Source organism: Polyodon spathula, chromosome 11 (assembly GCF_017654505.1).
Source record: "Polyodon spathula isolate WHYD16114869_AA chromosome 11, ASM1765450v1, whole genome shotgun sequence".
Lineage (NCBI taxonomy): Eukaryota > Metazoa > Chordata > Actinopteri > Acipenseriformes > Polyodontidae > Polyodon > Polyodon spathula.
The window spans coordinates 38,172,150-38,188,092 of NC_054544.1; the positions used below are offsets into that span (position 1 = coordinate 38,172,150).

General features: G+C 45.7%; 1 protein-coding gene across 2 annotated transcripts in view; it reads left to right on the forward strand.

Annotated features, from left to right (window-relative positions):
- LOC121323130 (ubiquitin carboxyl-terminal hydrolase 13-like) overlaps positions 1–15,943 on the forward strand; it is a 40,589-nt gene that overhangs the window by 6,008 nt on the left and 18,638 nt on the right. For both annotated transcript variants that reach the window (XM_041263933.1, XM_041263934.1), the window contains exons 3-11: positions 36–96; positions 3,732–3,853; positions 5,229–5,371; positions 6,148–6,332; positions 7,225–7,319; positions 7,555–7,742; positions 8,165–8,236; positions 12,658–12,751; positions 15,272–15,397. In XM_041263933.1, coding sequence (XP_041119867.1) covers positions 36–96; positions 3,732–3,853; positions 5,229–5,371; positions 6,148–6,332; positions 7,225–7,319; positions 7,555–7,742; positions 8,165–8,236; positions 12,658–12,751; positions 15,272–15,397 — 1,086 coding nt within the window. The remainder of the gene's footprint in view (positions 1–35; positions 97–3,731; positions 3,854–5,228; positions 5,372–6,147; positions 6,333–7,224; positions 7,320–7,554; positions 7,743–8,164; positions 8,237–12,657; positions 12,752–15,271; positions 15,398–15,943) is intronic.

The window sequence follows — 15,943 nt, forward strand, 5'->3', positions numbered from 1 at the left end:
TCTAAATGTTAATCATGTCTGTTTTGGATTCACAGAAAGCCACAGGCTCCTCTGGGGGAGCTATACCAAGAAGAACAAATGGAAAAGTATTTTTAGGTGAGATTTTCTATTACCACTAACCCATTAAACTGACAAAACTTGGTATGGGCCTTCCTTAATCCCTCGAGGATGTCAGAATCTTGGTAACAGAAATCACAGCCATAGAGATACAGAGAGCTGAGTGCGCTAGGGTGTTTAAACACTCAGTCATAGGGATACAGAGAGCTGAGAGGCAGTGCGCTGGGCTGTTTAAACACATCCAGGGATAAAGCAGTAAACACATAGCCATAGGGATACAGAGAGCTGAGAGGCAGTGCGCTGGGCTGTTTAAACACATAGCCATAGGGATACAGAGAGCTGAGAGGCAGTGCGCTGGGCTGTTTAAACACACAGCCGGGGATACAGAGAGCTGAGAGGCAGTGCGCTGGGCTGTTTAAACACACAGTCATAGGGATACAGAGAGCTGAGAGGCAGTGCGCTGGGCTGTTTAAACACACAGTCATAGGGATACAGAGAGCTGAGAGGCAGTGCGCTGGGCTGTTTAAACACACAGCCATAGGGATACAGAGAGCTGAGAGGCAGTGCGCTGGGCTGTTTAAACACACAGTCATAGGGATACAGAGAGCTGAGAGGCAGTGCGCTGGGCTGTTTAAACACACAGTCATAGGGATACAGAGAGCTGAGAGGCAGTGCGCTGGGCTGTTTAAACACACAGTCATAGGGATACAGAGAGCTGAGAGGCAGTGCGCTGGGCTGTTTAAACACTCAGTCATAGGGATACAGGGATAAAGTTTGGGTTGTTGCCATTCAGATCTGTGTAATGCAGTGAAAGTGAAGACATGGTGTACATGCATTTTATACAGTATCAATTTCGTCCCTCTTGTGTAGCTAGAACTGTCAAAGAAACAAAATAGACTCTTTTAAAATGGACTCTTCCTTAATCCCTCGAGGATGTCAGAATCTTGGTAACAGAAATCACAGCCATAGAGATACAGAGAGCTGAGAGACAGTGCGCTAGGGTGTTTAAACACTCAGTCATAGGGATACAGAGAGCTGAGAGGCAGTGCGCTGGGCTGTTTAAACACATAGCCATAGGGATAAAGCAGTGCGCTGGGCTGTTTAAACACTCAGTCATAGGGATACAGAGAGCTGAGAGGCAGTGCGCTGGGCTGTTTAAACACATAGCCATAGGGATACAGAGAGCTGAGAGGCAGTGCGCTGGGCTGTTTAAACACATAGCCATAGGGATACAGAGAGCTGAGAGGCAGTGCGCTGGGCTGTTTAAACACACAGTCATAGGGATACAGAGAGCTGAGAGGCAGTGCGCTGGGCTGTTTAAACACTCAGTCATAGGGATACAGAGAGCTGAGAGGCAGTGCGCTGGGCTGTTTAAACACTCAGTCATAGGGATACAGGGATAAAGTTTGGGTTGTTGCCATTCAGATCTGTGTAATGCAGTGAAAGTGAAGACATGGTGTACATGCATTTTATACAGTATCAATTTCGTCCCTCTTGCGTAGCTAGAACTGTCAAAGAAACAAAATAGACTCTTTTAAAATGGACTCTTCCTTAATCCCTCGAGGATGTCAGAATCTTGGTAACAGAAATCACAGCCATAGAGATACAGAGAGCTGAGAGACAGTGCGCTAGGGTGTTTAAACACTCAGTCATAGGGATACAGAGAGCTGAGAGGCAGTGCGCTGGGCTGTTTAAACACATAGCCATAGGGATACAGAGAGCTGAGAGGCAGTGCGCTGGGCTGTTTAAACACTCAGTCATAGGGATACAGAGAGCTGAGAGGCAGTGCGCTGGGCTGTTTAAACACATAGCCATAGGGATACAGAGAGCTGAGAGGCAGTGCGCTGGGCTGTTTAAACACATAGCCATAGGGATACAGAGAGCTGAGAGGCAGTGCGCTGGGCTGTTTAAACACACAGTCATAGGGATACAGAGAGCTGAGAGGCAGTGCGCTGGGCTGTTTAAACACTCAGTCATAGGGATACAGAGAGCTGAGAGGCAGTGCGCTGGGCTGTTTAAACACTCAGTCATAGGGATACAGGGATAAAGTTTGGGTTGTTGCCATTCAGATCTGTGTAATGCAGTGAAAGTGAAGACATGGTGTACATGCATTTTATACAGTATCAATTTCGTCCCTCTTGCGTAGCTAGAACTGTCAAAGAAACAAAATAGACTCTTTTAAAATGAATCTAGTTACAATACATAATAGTTCAAACTAGAAAATACTAAGCCAAATTACGTAAACATACTTAAGCTGTAGTTCTTTAAGGTTTTATATTGTTGTTGTCCTAGCTTTAGCGCACATAACCCCTCAACATACATATATTTACTCATGGAATAGAGCGCTCTGATTGGCTCAGATTGATATACTGATACTAGGATGCATTGTGTGTAGAATATGTAACCTGAAACCCATTTTGAAAACCTGCACCCTTTGGTTATCTAGCTACACCATAGCTATACTACTATAGGCTTGTCTCTCTTTAGAGAAGTCAGAAAGACTGAATACTGGGCCGTTTAGTGGTCTTCGGAAATATTTAGCTGCCTAAACTATTCAGCAGAATGACTCATACACTGTATTTCTAGCACACATTTGCCACACTTTTACCACACAAGTTTGGTACATGGTTTGATTTATAACTTTTGTATAAATTAGCTTTGATCATAGCTAAGATGTTATTACAGTAAGGCCTTGCAGTGATTTGTGTCACAAGTGGCCCTGTCATGTCTGTGGCTGGACCAGATGATAAGTCACCTCTTCCCTGCTGCTGTCCAGAGAGTGCTGGATTCCCACGTGGTGAACCGGTCCCTCCCTCCCAGGCATCTAATTATAACTCAGTTATCTGTATAGTCAGTTAGTAACTGTTCTAAATCTAAAGTGGAGCATGCCCAATCCAGCTTCAAGGCTTGCTCTCTCTCCTCGCCTGTGGGAGATGGTTTACATTGGTGGGCCATGCAGCCTGGAGCTTGTGCCCACAGCTGCTGGCTTCTGTCAGGCCTGACTGTTGGTTGGGTGACGCCTGTGCTGGGACAGATGGCGTTCACCCTGCTGACTAGCTCAAATAAACAGCGTAGCTTCTTCCTCCATTAGAAAGGGTGGGTGTTTTGTATCAGGGCTGCCTTCCCCCTAAAACGTACCCCCAGCGCCTATCCGATGACTAGGCCTGCTTAATTGTGATCATGACACAGCTTTAGCTGATGTTTGAGAGTTGAATTCTTTTATGTGTTTTAATGTTAAATCCAAAGCTTATAAGCAAGATTTCATACTGGGTTGTGTTTCTTAGAAACGGTGACTAAGACTTCAGTGTAAATATTTTTTCAAACATGACGCACAGGGTTGTGACTTTCCTCTGGACAAGGCCACAACTACAAGAGGGCAGATCCAGAACCATTCGGGTTTGGACCCAAAATATATGGGTTCTCGTTCTATATGATTCTTATCACTTATCTTAAGAAAGGGTAGGCTTATTGCCCCAACAAGTCCCCCTCTTTTCATTGCTTTTTACATGGCAGTAACCTGATCCAACTTCATCTGTTCCATAGAAATTGTTCTTCCTGCAGGTTCTGGGATTTCTTCTGTTGTATTGTCCACAGGCTTCCTGTAGCAAGAGCTATGCAACTGGACACCTTAATATATCTGAAAGATGTACCAAGTCATCCTTACTTTTTTTCAGATTTAGAACTGAACTGCGACTTTAATGGGGAAGATTACGAATATGAAGACGAAGCCAGACTTGTCATATTTCCAGACCACTACGAGATCCCCTTACCAAATATTGAAGAGTTGCCTGCACTGGTCAGTGAGTGTGTGCTAGTGCTCCATTATCATGCATGCCAAGGTTTGCTGAAGGTTATATTAAAGATGCATGCAGGCATGCAGTGGAACAGCTGAAAAGGGATTTTAATGGAAGAAAGGCATATACTCTGGCCAGCAAACAAAAAAAAAATCACAATTTCATAGTCGAAGCAATTAAAATGTGTTTAACGTCCCAAAATAATTAATTTCAGACAATATAATGCACCTGAAATCGGACCTTATAATTAAAACACGATTTAACCAACCTGGAATAGTCAGAACTAAGGAATACAAAAGTTACGTTATAGATATCACAGCCCATATCGAATTGAAATGTAATGCCACTGTTTATCTTTCTGTCTCTAACCAAGTGTCCCTCTTTTTTTTACCTGGCTTGAACCAATCAAATAATTACTTGAACCACAATTCGGTGTATCGTTCAGCTTGCTGGATAAAGTTTCTGCCAAACTATCTCAGTCTGCTGTTTTAGTCTTGGATACCTTGAACTCTGTAACACTTTGTATTTCAGGGCTTCTGCTTTTAAATTAAACTGAAAAAAACAAAAAAAACAAAAAAAACATCCAAACATCAAAATGGCATATTTGAGTATCCAAGGTGACGGGTTCATGCAACATGTGTGTCTCTATTATTGCGTAAAACAATTTGATGAGGTTAACAGGCAGATGACGTTCAGAGTGGGCCACATTCCCAGGTGAGCAAAGAGTTTAACTGTGTGTACTGTATGTGTGGCATGGGAGTCTGAGTGGTGATGCAGAGCTTTTTTTAAACAAATATACTTGAAAAGCACTTCCTGAATTACTGACGTCAAACAACAGAACAGAATCAGAATGACAGCCCTTTCAAATACTTTCTGATATACTTTCTGATAAGTAGTACAATGCTTGGAATATTTTAATACACTGCTGGTAAACACATTTGTAGAGGAATTCTTCATTGTGAAGTGAGATTCACCAGTGGATCCCACTCCTAGGAGGCAGAACAGCTCCCTCTAGGGGGAACAAAGTGTGCAGTTCATAAACAATTTTCTTTCGTAGCACTTCAAAAAGTGAACTTGATTGCAGGGGTGCAAATCATTTTGAAAACTGAATCTAGCACCAAATTTGCTCTCCTCTATTGGCTATCCGTGGTTGCAGCGACACATGTTATCAAATGGGTTGACTCATATGTTACTAAAGGTTATTCTGTTTCTGCAACTCTCTGCAAAAGCAAACAGCTGGGAATGAAGTGAGACAACCGATGTTATTGCGGTGCTGGGATTGAAATCAGTTCTGAGTCGTATGCCTTTTGTATCCAAGCCAGTTCCTGAATAGCCAGCTTGTTTTCACTGAAAAAAGTTTGACTCTGCTCTCCCCAGGTGACTATAGCGTGCGACGCTGTACTCAATGCCAAATCTCCCTACAGAAGGCAGGAGCCTGATTCGTGGGATGATGAAATTCAGGTTTCGAAACACGCCAGCAGCTTAAGGCAGCTAGACAACGGGGTCCGAATACCACCCAGGTACTGTAACACACGGTTTTGGGAAGAGGCGAGGGTCACTAAATATTAGTTTCAGAATCTCTCGTTTTTATATTTCATATTGGAGTTCAGTTAAGTGATAACAAAGTTCCCTCACTCTGGCTGCAGCATTTGCATTAATCTACTATCTCTTGGCTACTTTCTTTGGTAAGCTATCTTTTCTTGGCTAATACTAACACACTGAAAACTCTTCTTTTAAATAGCTGGATAGATAATTAACCAGCCACTTTAATTTGTGTCATTAACACATACAATAGGGATCCCAACAAAATATATCTTTTTTAGGTTCAAATTTGTAAATGGTATTTCATTATTAATTATATTTATTTGACATTGGCCAGATATTTTTTTGGCATTACGTTTAGTATTATTCACGTCATATATACAACTATTGGTATTAAAACATATTGAAGAATAGCCATCTGGTAGTACCAAGAATGCACCCTGTCATAACTTGGTGCCAATATTTATTAAGACTGACAGGTGCTTATTCAAGTTACCACTGCCGTTCCCTTTATTGTTACTGTTCTGGAGTTTAAGCTAGTAAGAACTGCTGGACACTTAATCAATGAGGGTATTAATAATACGGGAGTAATAAAAATAATCTGGTTCTATAAATACAGTCTTTGTCCCTGTGTTTAATTTCACATCACCAGTATGAAAGTCAGTAAAAGGTGTCCAGTTTCTCGTGATCTGCAACAGAGTGAAATCTGATTAAAAGCGTATCTCTTTCTCCCGTTGGTGCCTCCACCTTGCAGTGGCTGGAAATGCTCCAAGTGCGAGCTTCGGGAGAACCTGTGGGTGAACCTGACGGACGGCTCCATCCTGTGTGGGAAGTGGTTCTTCGATGGCAACGGGGGAAACGGGCACGCTGTGGAGCACTACCGGGAAACAAACTACCCCCTGGCCGTCAAACTGGGAACCATCACCCCCGATGGAGCAGGTCGGTACTACACATGTTCGGTGTATGTCTTGAAATCAGGGCTTCAGACAAAACTCGAGGATTAAGACAATAAAAAATCAAAAAAACAGCCAATTAAGTACTTAAATAACTTTTTATACTATTATTCTGCCAAAAAATTTGTTTGAACGAGCACCCTTTCACTGCTTTTTTGTAATTATTTTTACTGATTAGGTGGTCTAAATGAATTCACAGTGCCTTTTTGAGACCTGGAACAATTATTACATTTTTTAAATTTTTTTTTATTTTTTACAATGCATTTAGACATCTGAGGGCTTTTTAAAGTTGAATTCAAAGCTCTGTGTAACCAGTTTACTTCTAACAGCTAGTAGTTTATATGTATTGATCTCTTAATTTATAGTTTATAAAATGACATTTAGGAAAATGTGTATCTGCTTCAGAAGCTAGCCTGGGCACTGTAAAGTAGAGGGTTTCAAACCTGCTCCTTGGGTAACCCCAGTGGTTCAGGTTTTTGTTCAGTTTTGTTGTGTTGTTTTTCACCTATAGACAGCCTCTTGGACTTTAAACAATGTTTACAGTAAATGCAGTGAGAGAGTCTTCTGTTCATTAACTGACAACAGATTACCAGAATATAAATTAAAAAAAGAAAAGACCTGGTGTGAAACATAAACCTGGAGTGCTGGGAGGCACTGGAGGATTAGAGTTGAAAACCACTGCACCGGTATTATGGCACTCATAAGTCCCATAAACGTATTAGAGACTATAGACTGTAAACAAACATTTCAGCTAATGCCTTCATCAGCCTGATCGTTAGTGTACACTGATGAAGGGATTTCCGAGAAGTGTCAGCATAATAGGACTTGCTTTAAAAGGACATGGTTGATTAAACCATGTGCTGGTATATTCTTTATAGACGTGTATTCATTTGATGAAGAGGAGGCAGTACTTGACCCACATTTAGCAGAACACTTGTCACACTTTGGGATAGATATGCTTCAGATGCAAAAGGTAAGGAACCTTTGTTTGTTTTTTTTCTAGGAACTTTGTTCATACGTTTCATTTTTTTTCATTTTTACCAGAAATCCTTATGGAGATGGCTGTTGAAATCGATCAGAAATGAGCATGGAAGTACTGCATACAAATATATTGCGATAACAAATTATTAAAATTAATAACAGCCCACAATCTGCAGTAACACAAGGGAAAATGAGGTGTCCACTCTGTATTGCTCTTTTCTGCGCAGACAGAGAACGGCTTCACAGAAAGTGATGTCAGCCCGCGGATCAGTGAGTGGGAGGTGATCCAGGAATCAGGGTTGAAGCTCAAACCTGTGTATGGCTCTGGTTACACTGGTATCAAGAACCTGGGGAACAGCTGCTACCTCGGAACAACCATGCAGGTCCTCTTCAGCATCCCTGAATTCCAGCGAGCGTGAGTACGGCAGAAAAAAGGTCATCCTGGGATTACTCACCCATGTGGCTTTCCCCAGAGCTGTAAAATGCTTTAAATCCAACTGTGACTTATCCCCATGGGGTATAGGTTGATCAAATGAAACCTGGGGACATCTTTTAAAAGCGTTTCCTCCATTCTTCAATTGACTCCTATTTTTTTGAAAGGAGAAATAAATCATGTTCATGTTACAAAATGAAAAACAAAACACACTGAGAGTCTTGAGTCTTTAAGAGGTTAGTTGTTTTCTTCTAGTTTTGTAAAATTAAAAGGTGAGTTAATTAAAGACTGCCGTAAACGAGAGTAACAATTGGAAATACTTTTATAGGCTTTTTTGTGATAATGGCAGGTATATTGTCTCTTTTGTGATAAATTAAAGTCCATTCTCCTCCCTATTTTTACAGATATGTTGGCAATCTCCAGCGGATATTTGACTATTCACCTCTCGATCCCACACAGGATTTCAGCACGCAGATGTAAGTGCTGTGTGGCAGGCTGGCGAGTGGATAGAGGCCCAGAGACAGACTGCAGTTCAAAAAAATAACTATTTTATTATAAATAAACAAAAATAAAGTGCACACGGGCAAAATAACAAATACTCAAACACAAATAAAGCAAAAACAAAACTCACAAAAATAACAGTTTCCAGGCTGGGCAATGTCTTCACTGGATTCAAGTTTTCTACACAACCAAAAAAAAAAACCAACCTGCTTCCTCAGCTCCCTCTCCCCAAATGAGAAGCTGAGGCCTCCTTTTATATCAGGTGGCTGGGCGCTGATTGATCGTTAATCAACCTAATCAACTAATCAACCCCAGCCACCTGAACATAATAAACCCAGGCAGGCAGGGGAAGTTAACCCCATCCCTGCCAATTTAAAAGGGCAGAGCTTTGCTCTGCCACACACCTCCCCCCATGTACAACGTACACCGGCCGCAATCGGCCAACTCCCCCCCTCCCCCCCCCCCCCCCCCCCCCTCCTCCCCCCAAGAGTCCAATTATGTCCCTTGGGTGGGCTGTTATGGTGGGTGGTGGTGGGCGGGGTTGATGTCGGAGCCCCCAAGCCTTCTTTGGTTGAGGGGGCCCCGAATGTCCAAGGTAGCATGGCGACGGCGGCCCGGCTCCCTCTGGTGGCGGAGGCGGCGGCGGCGCGGCGGCCCGGCTCCCTCTGGTGGCGGAGGCGGCGACGGCGGCCCGGCTCCCTCTGGTGGCGGAGGCGGCGACGGCGGCCCGGCTCCCTCTGGTGGCGGAGGCGGCGACGGCGGCGGCCCGGCTCCCTCTGGTGGCGGAGGCGGCGGCGGCGGCGGCGGCCCGGCTCCCTCTGGTGGTGGAGGCGGCGGCGGCGGCCCGGCTCCCTCTGGTGGCGGAGGCGGCGGCGGCGGCCCGGCTCCCTCTGGTGGCGGAGGCGGCGGCGGCGGCCCGGCTCCCTCTGGTGGCGGAGGCGGCGGCGGCGGCCCCCGGCTCCCTCTGGTGGCGGAGGCGGCGGCGGCGGCCCGGCTCCCTCTGGTGGCGGAGGCGGCGGCCCGGCTCCCTCTGGTGGCGGAGGCGGCGGCGGCGGCCCGGCTCCCTCTGGTGGCGGAGGCGGCGGCGGCCCCCGGCTCCCTCTGGTGGCGGAGGCGGCGGCGGCGGCCCGGCTCCCTCTGGTGGCGGAGGCGGCGGCGGCGGCCCGGCTCCCTCTGGTGGCGGAGGCGGCGGCGGCGGCCCGGCTCCCTCTGGTGGCGGAGGCGGCGGCGGCGGCCCGGCTCCCTCTGGTGGCGGAGGCGGCGGCCCGGCTCCCTCTGGCGGCGGCGGCGGCGGCCCGGCTCCCTCTGGTGGCGGAGGCGGCGGCGGCGGCCCGGCTCCCTCTGGTGGCGGAGGCGGCGGCCCGGCTCCCTCTGGCTCTGAGAGCGGCGGCGGCTCCTCCCTCTCTGGGCTCTGGGAGCGACGGCAGCTCCTCCTCCCTCTCTGGCTCTGGGAGCGACGGCAGCTCCTCACCCCTCTCTGGCTCTGGGAGCGACGGCGGCTCCTCACTCCTCTCTGGCTCTGGGAGCGACGGCAGCTCCTCCTCCCTCTCTGGCTCTGGGAGCGACGGCAGCTCCTCACCCCTCTCTGGCTCTGGGAGCGACGGCAGATCCTCCTCCCTCTCTGGCTCTGGGAGCGACGGCAGATCCTCCTCCCTCTCTGGCTCTGGGAGCGACGGCAGATCCTCCTCCCTCTCTGGCTCTGGGAGCGACGGCAGCTCCTCACTCCTCTCTGGCTCTGGGAGCGACGGAGGCTCCTCCTCCCTCTCTGGCTCTGGGAGCGACGGCAGCTCCTCACTCCCTCTCTGGCTCTGGGAGCGACAGCAGCTCCTCACCCCTCTCTGGCTCTGGGAGCGACGGCAGCTCCTCACTCCCTCTCTGGCTCTGGGAGTGACGGCGGCTCCTCCTCCCTCTCTGGCTCTGGGAGCGACGGCAGATCCTCCTCCCTCTCTGGCTCTGGGAGCGACGGCAGCTCCTCACTCCCTCTCTGGCTCTGGGAGCGACGGAGGCTCCTCCTCCCTCTCTGGCTCTGGGAGCGACAGCAGATCCTCCTCCCTCTCTGGCTCTGGGAGCGACGGCAGATCCTCCTCCCTCTCTGGCTCTGGGAGCGACGGCAGCTCCTCACCCCTCTCTGGCTCTGGGAGCGACGGCAGATCCTCACCCCTCTCTGGCTCTGGGAGCGACGGCAGCTCCTCACCCCTCTCTGGCTCTGGGAGCGACGGCAGATCCTCCTCCCTCTCTGGCTCTGGGAGCGACGGCAGATCCTCCTCCCTCTCTGGCTCTGGGAGCGACGGCAGCTCCTCGCCCCTCTCTGGCTCCCGGGAAGGCGGCTCACCCCTCTCTGGCTCTCGGGAAGGCGGCTCACCCCTCTTTATTGGAGTGACCGGTGGATCTCCCATGTCTACCGCCAGGTAATTAACCACCATGAGGGCAACCTCTGGGAAGGAGGCCGGGTGGTGCTGTTCCTCCCACTGTTCCCACCTCTCCCCATCTCGACGCCACAGCGTGTTGATAACTATGGGGAGATCGTGGACGAGGTCTGCCTCAGGGTGCATCAACCAGTCCCAGATCTCCTGGGACGGTGGTGAAGGTGGTGGTGCTGGAGGTAGTGGGGTGGCCCCTGATGCCCGGGGTGAACACGGCACCTCTTCCTGGGCCTGGTTGTAGGGGCATCCTGCCCAGTTGTGGCCGTCCTCCTCACACCGGCCACACCAGTTTGCCGGTGGCACGTCTGGGCAGGACCGCCAACGATGGTCCTCCTTACCGCACCAGGAACACCAGGGGAAGAGGCTGGCCGGGTCCTCCAGCGGTGGCTGCAGCAGCTTACATTTCTTCAGCTGCTTTTCCTGCCTTTGCCGCTGTCTGCTCTTCTTTCCCATTTTTTTTTTTTTCCAAAAAAAAAAAAATAAATAAATAAATACTGCTCTGAGCCTCTAGGTGGCGCTATCCCACTTCTGACACCAAATGTGGCAGGCTGGCGAGTGGATAGAGGCCCAGAGACAGACTGCAGTTCAAAAAAATAACTATTTTATTATAAATAAACAAAAATAAAGTGCACACGGGCAAAATAACAAATACTCAAACACAAATAAAGCAAAAACAAAACTCACAAAAATAACAGTTTCCAGGCTGGGCAATGCCTTCACTGGATTCAAGTTTTCTACACAACCAAAAAAAAACCAACCTGCTTCCTCAGCTCCCTCTCCCCAAATGAGAAGCTGAGGCCTCCTTTTATATCAGGTGGCTGGGCGCTGATTGATCGTTAATCAACCTAATCAACTAATCAACCCCAGCCACCTGAACATAATAAACCCAGGCAGGCAGGGGAAGTTAACCCCATCCCTGCCAATTTAAAAGGGCAGAGCTTTGCTCTGCCACATGCTGGTTTGCAGCTTTGTTTATGAGTAGGACCCTGTGAAATGTACAGGAGAATTAAAACGACAGGACTAACCTGCAATTCAGTCCTAAACCTCAAGATGTCAGTTTAGCCACTCAAGATAAAGCATAATTAAGGAATCAACAACACATTACTTTCTGGATGATTGGAAAATACCCCCTCATTACGAGGGACAATTATGGCCATTCTAGAAGTTGATGTGTTTTAAGAAAACGCTTACCTCGAGACTTGCTGTCTTTAGAAAAAATGGATGCACCAATAAAATCAAAAGGCCTTTCTTTGAGAGATCGAATGCAGCAATATCCTCCTGGTGTCTCAACTCTCCCTGCAACGCGTGATAAGGGACTAGTGGGTCTTATACAGTGGTTTGAAAGCCATAACGTTAGAGTTCATCAAAGATATAATAAAGTTGCAGAATTAATAAATACATACTGTGCGCTGGCATAAGAGTTGCACAGCCCAGATACCAGTATAAACAGTGTTAAAACTTTCCACAAAGCTGAAATAGTATTGAAAAAGTCCTTTTAAAATCCTGTTATACGTACTCACAGGGATGTAAGGGTTAAATAAATATCAGTAGCTATCTATATATGGGGTTCTGTGTATTAATCTGCTAATTCATACTTTGTAGTAATGGGATGAGCAATTCAAGTGGTTGAAGTAATGTAATGGGGTGATTGTTTAATGATGATTGCTCGTTACATGGCTTACTGTGGAGGCTTTATCAACATTGTGTGGTTAGAGGACTAAATTACAGGTTAAAATCGAAGGGCCGTATTTATGAGGAATGCCGGGATTAATACAGATTCATTAAAGCCATCCGGGCATGGTACGTTTCATCCTGAGTTAAACCATCGAACAGTGTTTATGGTACTTTGTAATTCAATAAAAAGTGTGCCGTGTTGAATTCCGCCACAGTTGAAAGGTGCTGAAACAGCACTGAAATGGGAATGGTGCGGTTGGTGTGGAGTCTCACATCCTCACGACTCTCTTTCTCTGCAGGGCCAAGCTGGGCCATGGTCTTCTTTCAGGCCAGTACTCCAAACCACCAATGAAATCAGAGCTCATTGAACAGGTGATGAAAGAAGAACACAAGGTATTTGACTGAGCATCTAGGGTTAACAGAGGTGACAATTCATTAAGCTTATAGTAAGTCTGTGATTCTTACATAACACAAGAAACAATGTTAAATCCAAGAATGTGAGAGCTCTGTTTATATGAACCTTAACCGCGATGTATGGCATTGTTTTTAAATACTTAATCCTGCAGCTCCCAAGAGAACTGGCCAGTGCATTTAAACAGCAGAAAGTAATAAATAAGGTTGCTCTTGCTGGGATTAAATGAAATGCCTGTAGAAATATACAGGGACACATATACACACATCCCACATCTGACCTGAAGGACCGCTGCAGGTGAAAAGTGGCCACATTAAGAAATTAAATTAACACTGAACAATGAATATATTTTGATATGAAATGATCTCTGACTCATGTCAAGATCCCATCTTTCTGTTGGACCCCGTGGGTAAATGAAAGTGATGGCTTAGTTTTAACACTGCACTTAGTTTTTGGGAATACAGTACATTATGGTAAACTCTTATCCTACCCGTATTGCTTTTGCTGTTAAGTGTCATTTCATATTTTTTAGGCGTAGATATCATGCGGCATCCCATTTGTGTTGCTTGTATGTTTTAAGGTTTGCTTTGCCTTTACTTAATTATGTGCAATTTTTTGGCAGTTTATCAAACTTTAACCATACTTGTACTATGCTTTAGTAAACTTTCACAGTTCCCGATTTAGCACTAGTCTTGGAACTACATTACATAACGTGACGTGAGGTAATCTAAGATTAGTGCTAATAGTGCTAGTAGAACTGTGCAGCTTTTCACAAAATGTGTGAATTTGGTTGCCAATGACGTCGCTAGAAATAGGCATTTCTGAGGCCCAGACATGTTGCAGAGTTTAATAGTCACATGTGGGATTAATTAATACTGACTGACTGGATTGGCTTGACAATTGCAAAGTACTGTGCTATCTGAGGAAATCTGCAGGTTACTTTTAAAAGTTAACTGTTGCTTGGGTTTACAGTGATGAACAGATATTTATTGACACTGGTAAAACCTGATCCCATTCTGATTGGCTCTCAACACACCACTAGCAAAGTGTCAAAAATGTGTCAACATTCTGTAAGTGTAATTGAATCTCGGCAATGAACAGGGCAAAACATATTTTGAACAGCGTGTAACTTTGCTGTGCCACTGCAAAACACCCATAACAATCAAAAAGTATTACTGCATTGTACTGCATTACAAAGGTTCACAAAAATGCATTATACTTCAATGTAGTTAGTCCTATGTAGTTTTTCTAATAGATAGGCACATATGCAGTAGGTTAATCAATATACACTACACTAACGTATATCGTTATTATACAGTTATTATAGTGTATAGTACAGTACTGGCAGTGTGTATTCATTTAAACAGTCTAAATTACGCTCTGTGCTGTGGCAGAATGCTTCAGTCGACAGGGCGAGGATTGTCACCTAGTAACAACCTTCTTGAAAAGCTAGCAGCTGTCTGTAGCTTTACATGAAAACGACCCCTACAGCTGACTGCAAGAGGGACTAGTGGGGCAAAGTGATGGGCAGGCAAGCGTCTTCTCATCTTATCTAAGTTGGTGCAGAGTTTCCTTTGATACAGTGGGGAGGCTTCAGGCCGACTGAAACCGGGCCTTGCTGCTTGGATCTTAACATTTTACAGCTTGAGCTATTAATGTGAGTGAGGAGGACAGAGAGCTGTGTTTATTTGATTAATTGTCAGGAAAAGGTCAAGGGAGATTAAGTACTGGCTGATAGCTGCTAAAAAGAGAACACACTGCCGCTGGTGTTTTTGCTATCAGAAGCTATTTAGAGTGTCCCCCGCTATAAATAAACAGCAATGGAAAAAAGCAGAGGAGCGACAGTTCTGAAGTTGTTTGGTTGCTAATAAGGCAGGTGCGCCATCAAATGTGTTTTTAGTCTGTTTAAGCTGGGCTATTAGAAAAACACCAAAAATAATGCATTGCTTTAATTTATGGCACTTAGCAATAGCCTGACTCCTTGGCAAGTTTATGTGAGTAAGTATCAGATGCTGGTTAATTTCAAAGTATTTTTACTGCTATCGTGGGGATTACGTTACCTACTGATTCATATTATTAACTAGCGTATCTACAGGGAAGTTAGCTATAGTTTATGAAGTCCATGGAAGTTATTGTGGGGTGAGTCTATTTAAAATGCTGTCAATAATTCAGGAATTTGTTTCACTCATATTTGGAGCCTGTTGATAGTGAATTATACATTTTATATACTGTGTAAGGATCCCTCCACACTATATTTACACTAAGTCAGATACCTGTTTTTTTTTCAGCGACTTTGTGTATTTGTGAATGAAACATTTGGGCCATTCTGTTGGTTATTAATCTATTCATCCATATCTGCTACTGCATGCTATTGACATCAATGGAAACTAATGTCCGACCAACAGATGCTGAGCTTGTGACATGAATGTGTTTCTGCATCCCCCTCTCAGTTAGTGGAACACATCAGTGATTGGGTGTTTCAATTGCCCCCTCTGTTACAGCACCAGCAGAAAGGGATTTCCTTAAAGATGTTCAAAGCCTTGACAAGTAAAGGCCACCCGGAGTTCTCTTCTAGCAGACAGCAGGACGCACAGGAGTTCTTCCTTCACTTAATAAACCAGGTGGAGGTGCGTGCTGCACTGTGTCTCACAAACAGAATGTACTGAACTTGTATCCAGCAGGTTATACATTTTTTTAATTGTCTTAATCTGCATTTTCTTACGTGGGTAATATCAATGTGGATATATGTACATGCTTAGAGGAAAATGAATGATAGTAATTTACCTGTCATTAAAATAGAGAAACCCATATTTGTGCAGGCCTGTGTTCTGTGACCCCGTCTGGAACCATCTCGCAGACCACAGTTTGGGAACCCCTTCATTTCGAATGCGTTTTCTTAATCCTGTAACATCTCTGTAGGTACAACACTGTAGAACTCTTCAGTGAAATTAGGTGGCTTGTTATGAGACGTTAAGTGTATTTTAGATCTGTTCACAGATTTCATACTGAGTTCCCCTGGGTTCTTTGGCTGCCATGCTTTCACTTGACTACTCAACAGTGTACTTTAGCAGCTTAGTTCCAGCATGTTTATTACAGCTGCCATTTATAGATGGTTCAACAGCCTCTTTTATAATAGAAGGCAGCCTAACTTCAGAAAGTTGTTTGCTGGCTAG